We start from the raw sequence: 20,177 nt of genomic DNA, 5'->3' as shown, positions 1-20,177 counted from the left end.
TTTTCTATATGTATAAACAGACTGCACTGGAATTCCATGCACGTCTGTTTTCTTACTAGCATAAAGTAGTGCAGGATTGCTATTTGATATTAATTAAGTTTGGTAAAGAGAACACTTTTTTCTCCCCTACTGGTGTTGAGTGAAGGCCAAGCAGGATATTAGTTACCATTCCTTTCTGCTATTTTACTGATTGTCATTTTTTTTTTGCACTTTTTGTGTTCAAGTATTCTGTAAGGCAGAGAACATAAAGACTCTTTGTTGCCTCTTACCCTTGGAACTTAGCTAGTGAATGACTTAAGAGTATAATCAATTCTTAAAAGACTAAAACAAAGTTTTTTTTTTTTTAAAACGTTTTATTTGATGAAGTCTTCTGTGAAAGTTTTGAGATCTTATAAGTCAGGTGCAGAAATACCCACTGAATTTATTAATACAATTACTGTTAAGTTCCAGGTAAATAGGTAAACCAGCTTTGTTTGTATCTATGGAAATTAAAGCAAAACAAGCTACTAATTTTGATTTATTGGTTGCTTTTTAAGAGGCTTTTGTAACTGATACAATTTGCACTTCATAAGCACACTTGAGTTTGTTTCAGGATTAATGAGCAAGAACAGACTATGATACTGGGTTTTCTCTTGTGCTTGACCCTAGTGTAAAACAGTGAAAAACTCAAGAATTGTAGCTTACGTAAGGTTAAATTTCTATCTTCTTCTCTAGCATTCAAGGGAAGATAAGACACAAAGCTATCAGCTCAGATAGGATACTGATACACTTTCTCAAACCTTACATTATTCACAGTGTGCAGTACCTAATGCAATTTAACTATCCAGTAGTCTTCTTGACATTAAATCAATTTAAGCAATTTTAGAGTCTAAACAAGCATCCCAGAATCAATATTCCTAGTTCTGTATTGGGTAAGAATTAAGGACGTGTACTTTGTCCCTCCAAAATGTTACCGTGCTCACTCTTTCTCATGAAGTTTTCAAGTACACTCCACCTCCTTCCAGTGCTGTAAGTACAACTTTGCATATGTGAACCTTAGTGCATTATCTCCTTTCCTAGACAAAAGTTACTGCATTCCTATATTTAGGTTTGAAAAATAATATCTACGTTGACATTGCTACAGACTACAACTCTTGTGAGTGCTGAAAGGATTTACTAACTTAATTTAGACTATATTGTATCTGGTTAAATCCTTTAAGTATTGTTTTTAATTTCAAAAAATGTTTTTCCTGTGATGCCACTGCTCCTTAGTATATTGCTTCAATGCTATTTCCTAAGTAAGAAAACTGCACCAAATCAGGGTGACATCCCATCTCTATTAGCTCCTCTTGCTAGGCAGCATTTGCTGCAGTTTGTGGCCTCTGAATACACAAATTGCATACTATTCCCTGTCTAGGGGTTTTTCCCCCTTTACGGATATAATCAGCTGTTGACGTTTCTATAAATACATACCAGATAAAGTAAGCAAATATTTCTCAAGAACTTCAGCTTTTTTATACTTGAAACCCACTATGAAGAAATAAGTTTTTTTTTCCCCAAGATTCTTTGTAGTAGCACATGCCCATAAAATGCGGTTTTGGGTTGTTAACTGCTAAAGTAATTTTTTTATTTGATTGCACTTACACCCACGTTTAAACAATCAAGTGTACCTCATATTTATACTTGATAGTTACTGATTTCTATTAGAACTTGATATAGAAATTAATCTCAGCCTGTCTACTTAAAGTTTACTATTCAAACGCTCAACTCTGGGCTTAACTGAAAATCCTCCATCAAAAGCTGCATTAAGAACTTCATCCAGACAGCTTGCCATAATAAAAGTCAAATCTTGCCGTACGTTCACTGCAATTTCTTCAAGATCTTTTTCATTTCTTTGAGGAATGATAATTCTCTTCAGTCCAGCTCGGTGTGCTGCCAGGACTTTGTCTTTAATTCCCCCAACCTAATGAGGAAAAGGAGATACATATATATATATATATATATATATATAAAAAAACAACCTATGATGCTACTCTCATAAAGTAATTATTGTAACAAATTTAGAAGTCACAGCAGGAGTTAAATTTTAATGAGGTTCTCCTTCCCCCAATCATTTAGTGAAGTAATTAAAAATTTAGCAGTAGTTTTACCTCATTATGTGCTTAACAAGGGAAATATATTAATGGTTTGGATTGCAAGGAACTTTAAAGATCACCTAGTTCCAAATATGTTATGCTACAGCACTCTTTTTTCCATAACAGTTAATAACAGAAGGAAAAAATCTCTCTGGATTAAAAATTCATCTAGGAATGCAGGTACATGTATCAAAAGTTGAAAAGTAATCCATTTTCAGAAATTATTTTCTAAATAAAAGTGGCTTTAATGCATTTTTTTCTCTTACAGCATGCTGAAATCCTATGCCTACGTAAGAACAAAAGTTTTTCAAAATAAAGGCAGCATTAGAAGGGGAAAGGGGGAAAAATCTTACAGATGCAATGCTACACAACAAATAACTTGAGTTAAACAAAAGAAAATGCAAACCTGTACCCCAAACGTGCAAAGATGGCTTTGCTCTAGGAAAGTAAGCATCACTTCAATAAGCTACCTGTTTTGAGTTTGTAATCACATGTAAAGACGGTTGTAAAATTAGTTTTTCTTTTAGTCACAGCTGTAGCTTCTTCCCCATAAACTTTTTTCAAATCCTATTTTAAGACCATCTTACAGAAGAAACCTGTACTTTTATGATGCTTTAAAGGAAAGGAAAGCCTCGTGTTATAGCAAAAAGTACTATTTAGGCTTCTGCAAATCAAGTAACAGAGAGCCATAAATCCTCATGGTGATCACAGTCTAGTCTGGACACTGCTACTGCATACTCACCACATTGCTTTCTTTCAGGCAGCAGATGCAGTTACTGGCATGCTCGCATGAATTAAAATTACTAATAATAGATCCTAGCCAACATTCAGAAAGAAGGTAAGAGTCATTTATAAAAAATGATTTAGTACAGACAAGTAGTTTCTGCACCTACCTTAAACAATAGGCAATATTTGGTCACTGGTGCAATAAAAGCAATTTATTTGGAAAGCTCAGCAAACTTAAACCAAATCAGAGTTAAGGCAGTTGTTTATTTTTCACCAGAGCCTTGAACAACAGGCAATCTTGTCAGTCTAACTGCCACCAGAACGCTACTTCTGAGAGCCTTCCAGTCCGTTACTTTAATTATGTTAGCTCTGGTTTACTCTACTGCATGAAACAGAATACTGTTTTCCAACCTCATCCTTCCTTTGTCCATTATTTGGTATGAGATGATAAATCATCTATATCTGTTCTAATCAATTATGCCAGTCTCCATTTGATACTTAAAACTAAAATTGTATTTGCTGAAAGTTCCCTTTGCCCTCATATGCTTTTAACAAGCTTTATGGGAACATCATTCAGCTGAACTACATATAAGTAACAAGTAAGAGTCTAAAAATACATAGAGAATTTTGAGAGTAACCTATATGAAATTACCGTGAGAGCTCAAAAAAACCCCCAACTTTTCAGTCAAACCAGAGATACTTTTGTACTAATAGTTTTAGGTAACATGTTTTGAAATTGCAATATATTTATCTTGGAACTATCTTGAATTGTAGGATTTCTAGGTTTCCCTTCTAACTAGACGTGCTAACAATGTGCACTTCCTGAAAACAGCATCAAGGCTGTTTTTAACATTAAATGCAAAGCAGACACATGAGTATACAGCACTAGCCTAGGCTGGCTTCCATCAGCCTCTTACAATTACACCAAAAGAGCCTGGATTGCTGCTAAGGGAATGATCCAGCAAGACTGTGCTTTTGTAAATGGCTAGAAACAGACTTTACACCTACAATATGGAGAATTAATACAACTTAGCTCTTTTCTCAAACGATACATACTGGAAGAACAAGGCCTCTTAGTGTGATTTCTCCTGTCATGGCTACATCTGAACACACCAGCCGCCCACTGAAGAGAGAAGCAAGGCAGGTTACTATGGTAACGCCAGCAGATGGTCCATCTTTTGTGACAGCTCCAGCTGGGAAGTGCAGATGGATGTCAGTGTTGTCAAGGAGATCAAAACTTCCAGAAGCTGAAAGAAAAAAAGAAGGGTTTGAATGTGAAAAAATCTAAACCCATTTTGTTCCTGGTCTTCATTCTGAAAGGCCACCGGAGAACTAAGTCTTACCACTATTTTTTAAACTGTGCTGAAAAAAAACAACACTATATTGCATAGGTACTGGAGGGAGGGGCGAGGGGACATAACTCATTTGCATGTCTTGGGAAATTCAGAGTAGGGATTAATGTAGAGACTAAGGAATTCCTACATACAGTTTTTTAGTTTTATGTCCCAAACCATAAATATAAATTTTCAGAGACCATACCACACAAAAGCAGCTCTCTTTAAAAAAAATGCAGTATTAATATAATAAAGTAGCTCTCTCATTTACGTCTTTTCACATTACTTCACCTATAGGACATAACTGTGTATATGTTTACCTCTCTGGTTTACACTGTTAATGCTAGCAGCATTTCCTATGTTCAAGATATTTTTTTTAAATCTATTTAAACTTCTATAAATAATGATAGATGGCAGACAATTATTTAGCTATTATTTGACTATTCAGACAATGATCAAACTACAAAGCATGTTTCCAGAAATCTTGGGAAGTTCAAAGAAGGTAATAAAAAGAGTTAAAACTAATATGGATGAAATTCCTATTTCACTGCACTTCAACAGTTACCATATAAGCCTAAATAATTCTCAAAATATTAAAGCAAACTATAAAAACCTACTTTTACCAGAAGCTTTACCTTAATTTCAGAGGAGAACTACAGCCTTGAGTACCTATCACATGGCACAAAACTGCTGCTGGAAAGGCTGTAGAAAAATGCGTAAGGATGTCTGCCACAACTCCCAGAAGCATCTGGGCACAGAGGCTAATCCCAGGCTGTTGCAGGCAGGGACTGACCAGAGTGGGAGACTGCAGTGACAACTTGTGTTCTGCCTACACCAAGCCTGCTCACGAGGCCACTAAAACCTCGGCTGGGCAGAAATCAGCAGAAGAAACAACAAGGAACGCTAGAGCTGATTTCAACTTCCATACAGCACTGATTGCTGGAAAAACCTTTCCTCTGTTAACACTTGCTACATTTCCACAAGTATGAGTAACTTCTACTGTTATTTAGCAATGCTGCAATCTATTGAATTACTGAAAAATACCATGTTTTAGGACGTTTAATTTTCACTTGATATTAATATTTCCTAAATGTGCACACCTCCTACAATAAGAGGTCAATGGATACACACAACATCTGTAAGGCAATACGACTGTGGAACATCTGTCATTTTTTCCCTACCTACCATTAGTCAGCTGGTATCTCTTTGCATTGCTGCGCAGCCAGCTAATTGCAAGATGCGCCGACTCCTTCATGACATCTCCGAGTTGACCAGTCAAAGTCAGCTGACCTTCTCCATCCATGCGGCTGGCTTCTACGAACATGATCTCTCCCCCTAGTGGAGTCCAAGCCAAGCCTATGGCCACTCCTGGCTGGCTTAAGCGTTCAGATACCTGAAGGGAACACAGGAAACAATTTCAGAAACAGTCCTAACAAAGCTATTGCAAAAACAATTTGATAGTTGCCTTCAAAACAGCTGTACTGATTAAAACACAAGGGTTAAGCCCAAGTGTCTGATCTCATTTACTTTTTTTATGCAGCAGTAATTCTGCCTACATGTAAACATTAATTACAGCATTAGGACCTGTATATGGCTGCTTAGCTTGAGGCAATGGCAAACATCTGGATATATCGCTCTTGCAACCTTCCCCACCCCCAACCGTTCAATGAGAATCTTTCTTTTCACTTCAAAGGACTTCAAGTATTTAGTCAATCCTGACTGAATGCTTATATACCTCCAGCAGATAGATTAAGTCATATCTGTCCTGATTCTTGTTACTTACATGAAAAATCAATTCTAAGCCTGAATGTTCCCTAACATTTGGGCTTTTTAAAAAGTGGTTTCATTGCCTGAACTCCTGTCTCACAACACAATGATTCATGCACTTATTTCAAATGTTCATAGCAAACATTTACAAATAATTTTGAATAATTAAAGTACTTGAGTGTGCTAGCAGGCTAGATGTGAAAGGATAGAGAATCTGACTGCCTTCGTTAGTAATTAAAAGTAATTAAGCAAGCTCTCTGCTCCATACAAGACTATGATCTACTTATCTAAGCTCTGTGTCCAGTCACTGATGTGAGCAATGCAAGTGTCTGAATGCCAGTCTCCTGCGTTAAGAGAAGAAAAGAGAGGCAGGATATTTTCCATGAAGGTTCCGGTTTTTAATTTTTTTTTCCTTTATGTGAAAGACAGTTTTAGAATCTATAGAAAGTCCTTTTGTTCTCCTGAGCTACAAGGAGTGGAAGAAACCCCGATGACGGATCATACAGTTATTCAGCGTGTTCTGAACCACCAAGTTAGGTATTTATTACAAGGCAGAACAGAAACTGGAAGAGTTTTACTGCGTCAGGCAGTGCATAGAGCAAAGACAAATATGCCTTTGTAAAGTAAAGCGATAGGCCATTTTAAAATATTTTGTCTGCTACTGAAATACAGAATTGAAAATTAATTTGATTCATTTCTGAAATGGATGAATTCTCCATGCAAAGCCAGTAGTGCTTTGCTACCTGAGCAGAATTAGTGATTGAAGGAAGACAAAACAAATAAATAAATAAATAAATATGCTAAATTCCAAGTCAAAAGAGAAATACTGTACTGCAAACACGCTGGACATGTCATAAAGCTCTTCCCCCCAAAGCATGCTGTGCTGAAATGTTTCATCAAGTCTTTTACACTTTCAACTGTCGTCAAGATTATTCTTCCAAAGCCATAACATGTGATTTATTCCAACATTGTTCTGGAGAGTGGCATGTAAAATTATTTATTTGTGATAAATGAATTAATTCTACAAGTATGAGCTGAGTAATCTGTCATGCCTTTCTGCTGGGAGACCTTTGCAGAAAACATACAAGCAATGCACTGAAAAGGTAGAAGATGAATCACTCATTTTAAGGTATTCCCTGGAGGTCAACAAATCAATTAAGTCACATCATGTTTTCCGTTCTATTTGCTTAGTCTCACCCAAGTACTGACACAGGGGTTGCCTCCACTGTATCTTCATTTCAACTAATTATAAATGGCAAAATGCAGGTCAAAGGCAAAGCTTTAAAGGCTAGGTATAGAAGGAAAAGAGGTGTGCTGCAGACTACAAAACCAGAAAAAAACAACACTAGCCAATCTGAAATTCTTGTCATTGAGATGGGAGTTATACTCTTCATTTGGAAGAATCTTGGGGACACTTGAAAAAAAAAATCAAAGTAATTATAGGTTAGTGGGGAAAATTCACTAAAACAGGACTTACATGGCTACCTGAGCAACTTGCACTGAGAAAAATTATAGAGGGATGTGTATTGAAAAATATTTCCTCATTATTACATGCAGCAAATAGCACATGAAAATTAATCTTAAACTGCTCAGGGAATTGATGCTGTGTGGATTCATCTCTGCTTCTATTTATCCACTCCTTAATTTGCCTACTAAATATAGAAACATTTTAAAAGCCTTCGATATAAAAGTCAAAAGCTTCAGTCAGTCTTATTTCAGGTTATATAGGCCAGCATCAAATGCTTATATGCATGTTCATGGCAACTGTTCATGTAAGAAAAACCAAACCAACCCAGCACTCCTGCATTTATATATTTGGAGTTAAGAAGCACACTTTAAAAGTTTTACTTGCACTACTTTCCTGTAGAAAGAGAACAAAATAGCACAGATTATTTGTCAACACAGCTGCACTACCAAATTTAAAAGAATAATCAACTCCAGAGCAAGTTTAAAACTAGTCAGAACATCTAAGGAAAGTCACATGCACTTCTTGGCCTACAATCTTTCATACTTATTTGAATTAATTCTACTCTTACGGGACTACAGTTGGAAGTGACCAGAACTTTTGCACAGATTTACACAATTTAATCTAGTTTTTAGCACCTTTACAAAACTAATATACACCATTTGTAGAAATCAGAATACTGGCTTGATTATTATGTTCAATTCACTATAACAGCTTTATATGCATCTGCATTTCAAGCTTAGAAGAGACAAGTAATCCTGCAGTATTTTAGCCCTAAAGGCCAGATGAACTGTCATTGGAAGTATATTAGATACAAAGTTATTTCCCTGGAAAACAACAACAAAAAAAAGTAACAAAAGGGTTTAGGGTTCCATCAGCAACTGGATTCCTGTCAGAGTTTTATATATCCTACTTATACCTGGCCAGTTTCCCCGGATCTAAAGTAAAGCAGAGAATAATTGCAACATAAAGGGTGAAAAAAGAACCTCAAAGTAACTACTTGAATTGACGGCATTTTCATAAAATGTAGGAACATACAGATGGAGGAAATATTCTGGAATATGCCTACTGAGGAGCAAAGCAGACACTAGGAGGCTGGAGGTGACTGACGATAACATTTATTTTTACTGGCTAAGTGTTGCATTAATTTGAAGAATGTTTGAGAACTCTGGTGTAAAGTGAAGTGGTTTAAATACCCAAGAATGCTGACTGGCTTTAAGGAGGTATGTGGGATAGTCCTTAAGAAAGCTGCCTCAGAGACAGGATTCCTGGGTTCTATTTTGGCTTCCTTCCCAAGACCACAAAAACATCCCCCAAACAAAAGCAAAGATGTTATGAAGTGAAAAAAAACACTACCACATTCTTAAGCATTGCTGCAGGCATCTTTACCAACAGAAAGTCATGCCATTACATTATTTATGTGCTCTCAATTAAAAAAAAGTATACATATATATACACACACACAAACACATATATATATTCTTTAGGTGAAAAAATGCCTGGTGGAACACAAACCCAATCCTGTTTCTAACACGTATTTTTTAAAGTTAACATTGTATAAACTCAGCCAATAGCAATAAAATAGTCAACTAGTCAAAATAGACAGAAACAACAGTGAAGCAGAAAAAAATGAGGATGTTACCTCCATTTCATACATGGGTGGCCCCAGGATATCTTTTAAGGCATGGAAATCAATTAAAATTGGCATTTCAGGTGGCAGAGCCAGGTCAGCCGTGTCACTGATGGATTCTGCTTTTGTGTCTTCGGTGACATGTTCTTTGCAATCTAAGAGAAGAAGATCTATTTTAGGATTTCTGGCAGCCTTTCTTGACACAGGAATTAGAAAAACCATAACAAGAAAACAACACTCAAAGAAATATTTAGAAAAGTTCATGAAAACGAGTTTAAAGCATCTTTCACAAAAATCTTGTCAAATTAAAGGTAATATGGCATCAAATTTAATTATTAAGACTAAACTTGTTCTAAGAGTTCAGCAATGATACTATTAAGTCTAGACCACTGACAGACATACAACTCACCTGCTCAAATACATTTTAAGCCAGGCCAAATAGCAAAAATACATTAAGTTCATTTAGGACTTTGCACTTTTCATCAGATTTGTGCATAAAAACAGTGTAAGGAGTAAACAGTGCAGGAGTGATCGTGTTTAATGTAGTGTAATACAGAAAATGGAGCTGAATGTGGAAATCTTACTGGAAGTTCTATAATTAAAGTTCTCTTTTATGATGGGAGGGGTTTGCTACTGTGCTCTCTGTGGTCTCCTTATAAAAGGATTTTAAATGCTTAGCCTCTGACGAATAATTAAGCCCTGTCAAATAAAGTAGGCGCATCTTGGCCAGACTTCCACACATTGCTTTGCCATGCAGCTGCATCCATTACTTCGAGCTAGTCCACATTCTGTTCCTTAACATCTCATTCAGTAGTATCCAACAAGGACATCACACCTCGTGGCTCTGCCCTCCTGGCTCCATACCCCAACCTCGCACACCCCCTATGCCAAACAGACCAGCTGCAGAAACCAGTGCTTGCAGGTCATGCCGAAGACAGCTCCTGTGGAAGGAAGCCTAGCTCATCCCACCCCTGTGGGAACCACAGCCCCAGTATAACACAGCCCACCTTTAGGGCTACCTACACAGCAGATATTTTCACACTACACTTTTTACTTTAATGCTTGTCTCTAAGGACTATTACGGCTTTACTCAATGTAAATCTTAATTCACAAAATCAATGTCCCTCATTTTTCCAATACCCAGTTGGCTCACAGCATATAAGTCCTTGCTCAGTGGAAAAGCTCCAAACAATTTCTGTACAATTAACTTCATCTACTGATTTTATCTTGCAATATTAACCTTTAACAGGGCTCTGCTCCTCTCTTTCGTTGGATATTTCAACGTGTCTTGAACAATAAACAGCAGCAACATTCCTCAAAGATCAAATTATTTGTCTTCAGAAACATGTATAGGTGTGATGCACTCTCCAGGATGGGCTATAAAACCCAATTAGCCTGACACTTTTGAATACAATACACTCAAGTGTCATTAAGAAGAGACCAAGCAATTAGAGCAGTATTTGTGCATTCAAAAGCATGCTCTTTCCTTCCTCCATTTAAAGTATGATTGTATTGCTTATCCATACGATTGTTTCGTGGTAAAATTTTTATTTTTCTATACAAATGTGTTTTCTGTACAAAAGTGAACTGTAATGCAGACCATACAAATATCAAAGCCTCAGAATTGTTTCAAATCAGACTGTGCAGCTGTTTATTTGCATGAATAAGCTGAAGAACTTAAACATCATTTGTAGTAGGCCTACACTGTACATATACTTCAGTGACTGTATACAGAAGGAGAAGGCAAGCAGGGAGTCATTTCCCCACAGAATTTGATCCAGATGCAAAGGACTCATTACCATTTTCTTGAGAGCCCAAAGCAATGTTTTAGTGAAACATTTATCAGAGAAATGAAAAATACTTGAACAATCCAGATGTTTCTAAGGTTCTGTGGCAGAGCTTTACAGCAGTGCCTCCCTGCCCTGAGGCTGCCATTAAGAAAAGCATTGTACACATCCATACAGCGGAGATATTTCTTCCCACCCCAAACATACAAACCTAAGATAAATTTTAAGCAAGTCTTTATTATGCAGGAATGTATACTGAGCTCCAAGCCTTCTGTAGTGTATTTTGGAAAATTATTTACAGTCGCTTCCTTTCTTTGATTTTTTTCCCATTCAATGAAGAAACTGTCTTTCTTTGCATATTAATTCATGCACACTAACTGAAGATCCAGGACTTTAAACAATTATGGGAAAATACAGATCAATGATCTGATCTATTTAATGTAACATTAACAGGTGTTCTGTGCTACAGAAGTAATTCTCAGAATGGATGAAAAGCGGATGTCTCATTTCATGAGATATAAACTACCCTTTTATTAATCCTGGCATATAAAGAAAACCTTTTTACAGTTAATTTATTTACAGTGCAATTCTCACTAATGCGTCCATGCAGTTTCAGGGAAAATATTCTACATCGTTATTACTATAACAGTACCAACTCAGCTTTCATTCAGCACTCAAATCTAATATTTATTATCCAACAGCCATTAATCTTTCCACTGTACATCTCATTGCTCAGTGCATAAATTCCATTCCTTTATTGTAAACACTGCCTTAGTCAGATGGTCCCCCTGTTGTTCCAGCATGTCTCTATATTTTTGTTGAACTACTATTTCTGTACATAATAAATTTAAATACACAAATACTAACAAGTCTTGGAAACATAACCCTGCATTCTATTTCTGCAACTCAGATTCCAATTCCAGTACTACAGATCTTTAAAACCCAAATAATTTGATATGGCAATTCATATTTTAAAACAAAACTGACCTTAAAAGAAACTACTTTTGTTCTATAGCAGGATTTTACTACCTAACAAACACAATTTCCCATTTCTGCTTGCTCTTATATTTCACCTGGTTCTATGTATGCAGCTGAAGCAGACAGACTTCTCGTAAACAAATCAGTAAGTTAGTTTTTGAGGCCACCTGCCCTATTAAAAGAATCAAAACCTCTTTCTTTGAGCTTATATAATCTAATTGGGAGACCCCACTTTATAATTTGTAAGAATAACAAATTCCAGACATCTTTTTTTTCAATCCTTTTTTTAAAAAATATTAACCTAAATTCTGACATAAACTGATTTGCTATAAAAGCATAAAGTCACGTTTCAAATATATTACAAACACTAACTTTTTCTTTGATGGAAAAAAATGTATTATTTCATCACCTTTACATTACTGCTGACTGTGAAGAATCTATAAAGGCACAAGTAATCAAGATTCCATTAATGATGGCATATACATGTTTCCCTACCTATAGCAGAGGAATGACCATAAATTATATTAAAAGTTAAATGACACATTTATCTAAAATGAATCAGTAAAATTTCAGTTTCCAGAAAGAGGACTTTTTTGGTTAGGTCAAAGAAGGGGGGGGGGAAAAACAACAAAAAAACAGATAATGCTTGAAAGTAAAATTCACAGCTACTCAGTACAGCTATTCAGCAAAGACTGAGACAATGTTCCTCAGACATCTGCAGTTCCCAAAATGAAACAAAACCTTGCATTTAAATACTGGATTTGTAAGAAAATGGATTCCTGCAAGAACACACAGACAATGAACTACTTACTATATATGTCAGGATTTCATCTAAAAAGGAATTCCATGGCACAAAAACAAAGGTTTAGGAATTTAAGACTGCTGCTTTCTTCTAGAGATATAATGGAAGCAAGTAACTGGAAGAGATGAGGAAAACTTCAACATGTAAAATTTCTCAGCTCCTCATATGATTTATTTAGTTAAGCACTAGTAATGCTTGCATATAAACTCACAAACAAGTGTAGTTTCATCCCCAGGTAGTAGAACAAGCTGTGTTTCATTACTGGGTTATAGAAATACTTAAGCATTTTCAAAACCTTGGTTTCAATGTAGATAGGATCCTCAATTAATCACTTTTAGTTACTAAACATAAACTTTCCTAAACCTCCTTTTCAAGTCTGAATTCGATACATCATTTTTCACTCTGGGTTTCAACTGCTGTATCATGATCTGATCCCAGCTACTGCATTGTAGTCTTGAGGCAGTTGCTCCAAAATAGGAAAGTCTCACCTATTTTTGTGACTCCTGGAATTTTCTTTAGTGTCAAACACTAGATGAGTGTCTCATAAACCTCAGATAGTGTTTCAGTAAAATAGCAGGTAGTGTTGCTGTACACAAGGATGCCTCCCTGGAGAGGTCTGAAAAATGACTCCATTTGCTTTTCCTGAAGTTCACTGTACAAATTCAATGACTGATGCAAACTAACACTCTTCCACTTCCCAACTTTGTCATAAAGCTCAGGAATAAAAGGAGCAATGAAGGCAATACAAAGCTGCCAGTGTATTTCAGGCACAGATTTTTGGAAAGCGCTAAACATCTCTTGACAGCTTATCTCCTTGCATCAGTTTTGCTACTGCCAATATTCTGCATTTCGAGACCCCACTACTGAAGAGTGTCAAAAGCCGCGTGTTTACAAAGACTTGGAAACAGTTGCTCCACTTTAATTTAATCATCTGATTTAATCAATATAATGATGGAAAATTTGTGGTTCTAGTACCTCATTTCTTTCACCTTTTATTATAAAGTCACAAGCCAGAAGGCACTCAGCTGAATAAACAGCACAGGCACAATATTACTAGTCTGATGTGCTACAAATCAGATACAAAAAATAGGTTAGCATGTTAGAATCCACAAGGTGAGCTTGTAGCTTACTTACTCTCTCATATTCAAATCTTGTGATGTACAAATGCATTAACTGCAGAGTCTTAATCCCACATTAGTCACTGACAGATGTTTAAAGCAAAACTGAATTGTCTTTTTATACAGATACATAAGAAAAATTTAGAAAATTTAAAATTAAGCTATTAAGATAAAACAACTTGACTAAGTATTCCTCCAGAGTCATTAACTATATGAAATAAAAACTCACCATCTCTACACACAACTGCACATGTCCACTCATCAACAGGAAAAAAACATGCAATACAACCAAAGAAAGAAATTTAGGCTACATTATTTGTGTCAACTTGCAAGTATTTGTTTGAGGATTATTTCCAGGTTTTGTTTTAAATACTTGGTTGCTTCCAACAGATTGAATAAAATCTAAACAATATTTTTAAAACATGTCTCGCTCTCATACATTCCCAGCAAGTGACACACTCTGCTAAAAATACAGCTAGGTATGAGCACGTCATTAGTACAAAATAAGCCACATTTTGTTGACTACATCATTCTACACACATCTTTGTAACACCAAAGTTTAACTATAGATCCACTTTTCCCTTGAACTCCCTTTTATTAATACAGCTTCTTATTATGAATAATTCCAAGTCCAGAGGCACAAAGGCAACTGTTCACAGACCATTTCTTTTGGGCCTACTCCAAATCACATGTCAACCAAAAATCCTAGCATTTCGTCCTCTTTTGGATCACTTAACTTGCTGTTTTCTCTTAGCTTTGGTAAGTTGCAAATCCAGTACTAATTTTAACAGTGTAAATACCTCTCCTAAGTTGCAAGTACAGTGCTAATTTTAACATTGCAAATACCTCTCTCACTGGATTGAGATGTCTAATGTAGTTCCTTTTTGTGCTGTGCTTTAATAGTAAAATGATCCTTCTGACAGTATCGGGAGTTGTGCTCTGAAGCTACTTCTATTTAATCAGAAGGCTTGAGGAGCAGAATGGTACCAGGTTTCTTATTCAGCAATCATATTAGGCCTTTTAAACACATCTTAGATACAACTATATTTCAGTGCACAGAAATACTTCAAAAACACGACTCCCAGTAGCCAAGACAACCTGATTTTCTTGCTGCCAGTAAGCACAGCCACCACAGCCTAAAGGCTCAGCATTCTGGTTCAAGAGCTAATTCAGGTATCATGAAGTATTGACAAACTCAGTATCTGACTTCAGAAACATCCAACACAAAGGAGAGAGACAAGATACATACAATCTAAATGGAAAACAATAATAAATATGCACGTAGATGGGAAAATTTAAACCACAGTCATTCATGCATGCACAACCATTGCTACTGTGAGAGTCTACCTACTTTCTACCTTCAAAACTGAGCTGAATCCAGTTAAGCAACCACTGATTAAACTGACCCAAGTTCAAACTTCTGATATTACAGGCAGTTTCCACAGACATTATGACGATCTTAAAAAACTCAACAATGTAAAAGAAGATTTAATTTTCAGAAATGAATACCAACTTAGGGGAAAAAAGCAAGGAAAAGCTAAAAGACCACCAAAAAACAGATTTCTAGAGAAAAATTATGGAGTTTTTACTATGAGTAAGACTCTTTCATATGCTCTTCTAATTAATAACACTGTATTCGTACAAATATCAGTTATAATTCCTCCTCCAGGTTTTACTCTCTGAAGTCAGGGGTCACCGTTCAGACCTGAAAGCTGCCTTATTTTGAAGGAAAAGATAATGAGTCTCTCTATTTGTCCTCTAATACCAATCGGAACTTATTCTAGCTGTGGGAAAAAAGCTAGTATTTTTTTCCCCCACATTGGCTTGGTTGTGGAATCTTTCACAACAATGGCTCTGGTGAGGCCGCACCTCGAGTACTGTGTTCAGTTTTGGGCCCCTCGCTACAAGAAGGACATTGAGGACAAGAAGGGCAACGAAGCTGGTGAGGGGTCTGGAGAACAAGTCTTAGGAGGAGCGGCTGAGGGAGCTGGTATTGTTCAGTCTAGAGAAGAGGAGGCTCAGGGGAGACCTCATCGCACTCTACAGGTACCTTAAAGGAGGCTGTAGAGAGGTGGGGGTTGGTCTGTTCTCCCATGTGCCTGGTGACAGGACGAGGGGGACAGGCTAAAGTTGCGCCAGGGGAGGTTTAGGTTGGATGTTAGGAAGAACTTCTTTACGGAAAGGGTTGTTAGGCATTGGAATGGGCTGCCCAGGGAAGTGGTTGAGTCACCACCCCGGAGGCCTTTAAAAGACATTTAGATGTAGAGGTTAGCGATATGCTTTAGTGGAGGACTTGTTAGTGTTAGGTCAGAGGTTGGACTAGATGATCTTGGAGGTCTCTTCCAACCTAGATGATTCTGTGATTCTGTGATCAAACCAATTGATATCTATTTAGTATTTTATGTTTGTGAATATTCTGGAGCAAACGTAAGCAGCCTTTCTGCAGTTTTTGCTTTCTGGTGTCCTTTGGGACACAGTTGTTCTTCAAAAGACTGGCAGTACTTCTTGTCATAAAGTGTCAGTCAGACTCACTGCAGTCTTTAAGAAACAAACAAAACATCCAACACCCCATTTGCTAGGTTTTATTAAGACTAAAGCAGCACTAAGGGGCATGGTTTACTGATGGGACTCAGTAGGTCAGGTTGATGGTTGGACTTGATGATCGTAAAGATCTTTTCCAACCTAGATGATTCTAGAGACTATCCATCCATATTCTAGAAGTTCAGCTTTGGATTGGGATTCTGTCCTTTCATACTTCTCATCTACCTTCAACTGATGCAATTGCCAACAAAGATTACAGATCACTGGGAATATGAAGTCACTGTCTTCTGTATACATGGGAAAGAACAAACTTAATAAAGATGACAAGCGTCAAGTGCTACTACATGTTTGGATCAAATACAAACTCTACTATTTGTCAAGAGTAAAATAATCAAATTCTACTGTGCAGAGCTAAAGGAAAAATCTAAGCTTCCCATTCTTCAAGACAGTGAATAACAACAAACAAACAAACAATTGAAAGTACTAAATCTTTATCACTAAAGATCACTGAAGCATCATTTCTTAGGATACTATTCTAACCAATGAGTTTTACAAATGGCCATAACCCCTCAAGTGATGATTATGTTGCAGTCAAAGGTGCATAAAAAGAACCTTCCTAATTTCAGAGGTCTTCAAGCAGACATTTATTTCAGAATACAGCAAAACAATGTGATTGAGTTCTGAGCTGGTAGAGCATGCAGAACACAGTTAAAGAAACTCTTCAAATACAATAACTAAGCTACTGCTTAGCCTTTTATTAAAGAAAGAGAAAAGTGAAAGATTTGCATGAAAAAGCCCAACAAGATATGAAAATATACACAAATCAGAACTGCATACTTAAGATATGGAACAGATCCATTGTACTTCTCAGTTACCACTCTGGTAGGCTGAAATCACTCTATTTGCGTCCCAAGCTGTAATTCAGCACTACTTGAACATACGTAAGAATGTTACTCTATTCACAAAACTTTAAAAACCCTTCAAGAAGCATAAAAAAAGAAGAAAACATTGATAAATCAGCTAACTAGTGACTACAGTGTTAGAAGATTTCTTTTTAGTAAAACATGCAAAAAATACACACCTTCTCCTTCACCCACTTCAGCACGATCTGGCTTTGTTTCTTTGTGTTGTCCTTCTGCCACTTTCACTGCCACTGCTCTGCAAATAGCTCCCAGCTTTCGATCCAGAGAGCGTACTCCTGCCTCTCTAGTGTATCTAGCATAGAGACAATTGTAAGAGAGATTTCTTTTGAATGTAAACACATTTTATTTTTAAAAAATACATCCTAATAAAATGAAACGTAGAAAGCAGTGAGACCTTGGGCTGCTGTAATAAACATAAAAAATGTCATGTGCTAGTATCAAAGTAACTGTTGTTTGCTGATAGAAGTTTAGAAAGAAAACTACTGAGTGGGAAGAAGACATGAGTAACGCTTGGAGTTGAACCTCAGTGAAATGCTAAACAATACTCCAATAACACTGAACTCTTCTCAAGTGCATAAAAAATCAAGAGAGTACTATTTTTAAGTTAAAAATAAAATTCACTGAAATTAGATGAGCCGACTAGAAAAGAATATTTTCTTTTAATCTATGAATTAAGAAGAAATGTCAGGCAAAAACATTTACTAAATGCCAAAATGCTGTTCCTGGTCATAAAATATATCAATTCATTAATACACTTCTTCCATTGTAAACAAGTCACTTTCAAGTTCAAAAGATGTTCTGATTAGTATCTTTGCTCTCCTGTCCAATTAAAACAGTAGTTCTAATTAGTACAAGCTGTTTAAAAATGCATTTTTAATTTTTAAAACGAATTCCAATTTTTAGACAAATGTGGCCCATCAAATCACAAGAAACAAAATGATAATTACGTTTTTTTTTTCTACGAAGACGACAGAAATAAAATTTCATTCTTTAAAATAAAGCTTGTCTGCTGCCAAGACCATGGATTCACACTGAACACTGCAGCAATACTAGCATCAAGTGCTTCTATTTATTCATGCTGCCTTATCAATTGTGCCAACACAACTGATCCAGAGCTACACTCTTAGAGCCAAAGGCAAGGAATTCTCTAGGGAAGGAAGAATGATTTGGTTTAGAGAGCAGAACCTGACTGACCTCAGAAAGAGCAATTCCACAAGTTACCAACTGTTGAACTTCTAAAGGTATTAAGGACAACAGATCTTAAGAAATGCTTTGTATTATCGCTCTAAAATTAATTCACTAGTTACAAGAAAAAGAAGTTATTGAAAACTTAAAGCAATGAACAATGGATTTACCTAGTAATGATGTCTAAAGTGGTTACTTGTGGAATCTGTATCTGCTGCGGAGTAAGGCCATGTTGTTCAAGCTGTTTAGGAATCAAGTGTCTATGAGCAATTTCAATTTTTTCTTCCTGAGTGTATCCTTCAGAAGAAAAAGTGCATGTTTACTGATCTTTTTGCTTTTATACTATAATATCATCAAATTTCATACCAGTTATAATTTTACCTGATTGAATTTAATAATAATAATAAACAATAAACAAACAATATACTTACCTCCAGATCACAAAAAATTACTCAGGCCCCTAAAGTAAGACTTCAGAAGAATCAGAAAAACATTCTCATTTACATTTATAGTAGTTAAATTCTAGGTACCTAAACTGCTTGTCACTCATGTCTAGAAATAATTCCCCTATTTAAGAAACATTCTGCTCAGGTACTTGCCATCTAGATGCACAAGTTCCTATCTAAAGGGTTCTAAAGAGAGCTTAATGTGACAGAATAAAACATAAAGCATATTCTGTATATGTCTAGAAAACTGGATTTCGTATGCACATATGCATGCACGTGCGTGCGCACACACAATGACAGCATCAGTCACTGTTTCAGCAATCCTGAAAGTCATTTTGATGCCTTGCAAGGTGGTAGCCACACTGGAGAGTTATCTTAATTGTTAGGGCTGTCATTAGGAAAGGAAAGGGATAGGTGCAGTGTATTATCAAATTGTGATTTAATATAAAAACACACAATCTTCAGAGCAAAAAGTAGGACCAAGATTTCCCCCAGTCTAGCCCGTGCTCAGACAAAAGACTGGCTACTGTATATCAGATGCAGGCTTCCCACTTCAGGTTGCTTATGCGACGCCTAAAATTTACACTTCCTGTATTTCTCTGAAGATCTAGTCCTTAGTTTACTGAATTACTTCACACAGATTAGAAAACATATTTTCAGAAAATAGTTCAATGCAGTAAGTTTTCTTCTCACGCTATTAGTTCATAAACAGTATTTCTAAAAATTGAAAAATTTTGTACTAGTAGGCTTTGGACACCCTAAAGAACTTACTTTGCTGTAGCAAATACACAATGAGAAAGAGGAATAAGCATATCCTAAGTATATTACAGAGCTATGCTATTTTTCTTTGCATACTTACCAAAGTATAATACTTATGGGCTCTAACTCCTGTGATGCTCACATCCAGCTTCATTTTCTCAAGTCCTAATAATTTCTAAGCAATTTTCACACAGAATTATAAATGTGTGGGCTGACAGAAAATGCTCAAGAGATTCTTCTCTTTACAGTAACTATGCAGGTCTCTGGAGGAGCTTTTCCGTTTCATGCCAGTACTTAATTCAATGTCAGACCTAGTCAGTTGCTGCAATTAGTCTTTAACCAGCTACAACTTAAAGGGCTGTTGGTATGATAACTTTGTGGTTATTCATAACTTCATGTGAAGAATAATATAATTTTAGTCTTTCAAAGGTCTCTTTCTTCATTGGAATCTTAAAAAGATGCACCCACCAACAGACAAACACATCAATTAGTGAAAACATTGTTAGAGAATGTAATGTATCTCCATATAATTGAAACTGAACTTCAGTAAGTGCTATACTAAAACCTTCCAGTCTCATGACGGAGTCTGTAATGGAGGCATT

The 20,177-nt window shown here is 36.2% G+C and overlaps 1 protein-coding gene across 10 annotated transcripts in view; it reads right to left on the bottom strand.

The window, feature by feature from the left end:
• Positions 1–332: 332 nt before the first annotated feature.
• The window catches only part of LONP2 (lon peptidase 2, peroxisomal), a 116,587-nt gene continuing 96,742 nt past the window's right edge, over positions 333–20,177 (bottom strand). For 9 of the 10 annotated variants that reach the window (XM_083852216.1, XM_083852218.1, XM_083852215.1 and 6 more), the window contains 6 exons: positions 18,541–18,667; positions 17,344–17,477; positions 9,049–9,191; positions 5,360–5,567; positions 3,897–4,087; positions 333–1,942 (listed from right to left, as the gene is read on the bottom strand). In XM_083852216.1, coding sequence (XP_083708342.1) covers positions 1,721–1,942; positions 3,897–4,087; positions 5,360–5,567; positions 9,049–9,191; positions 17,344–17,477; positions 18,541–18,667 — 1,025 coding nt within the window. In that variant the 3' untranslated portion in view covers positions 333–1,720. The remainder of the gene's footprint in view (positions 1,943–3,896; positions 4,088–5,359; positions 5,568–9,048; positions 9,192–17,343; positions 17,478–18,540; positions 18,668–20,177) is intronic. The other variant, XM_083852213.1, reaches the window with a different exon arrangement.

The sequence above is a fragment of the Anser anser genome (genome assembly GCF_964211835.1).
Source record: "Anser anser genome assembly, chromosome: 11".
Classification (NCBI taxonomy): Eukaryota; Metazoa; Chordata; class Aves; order Anseriformes; family Anatidae; genus Anser; species Anser anser.
The sequence above is the reverse complement of the archived record's forward strand: the minus strand, read 5'-3'. Positions and strand labels throughout refer to the sequence as shown.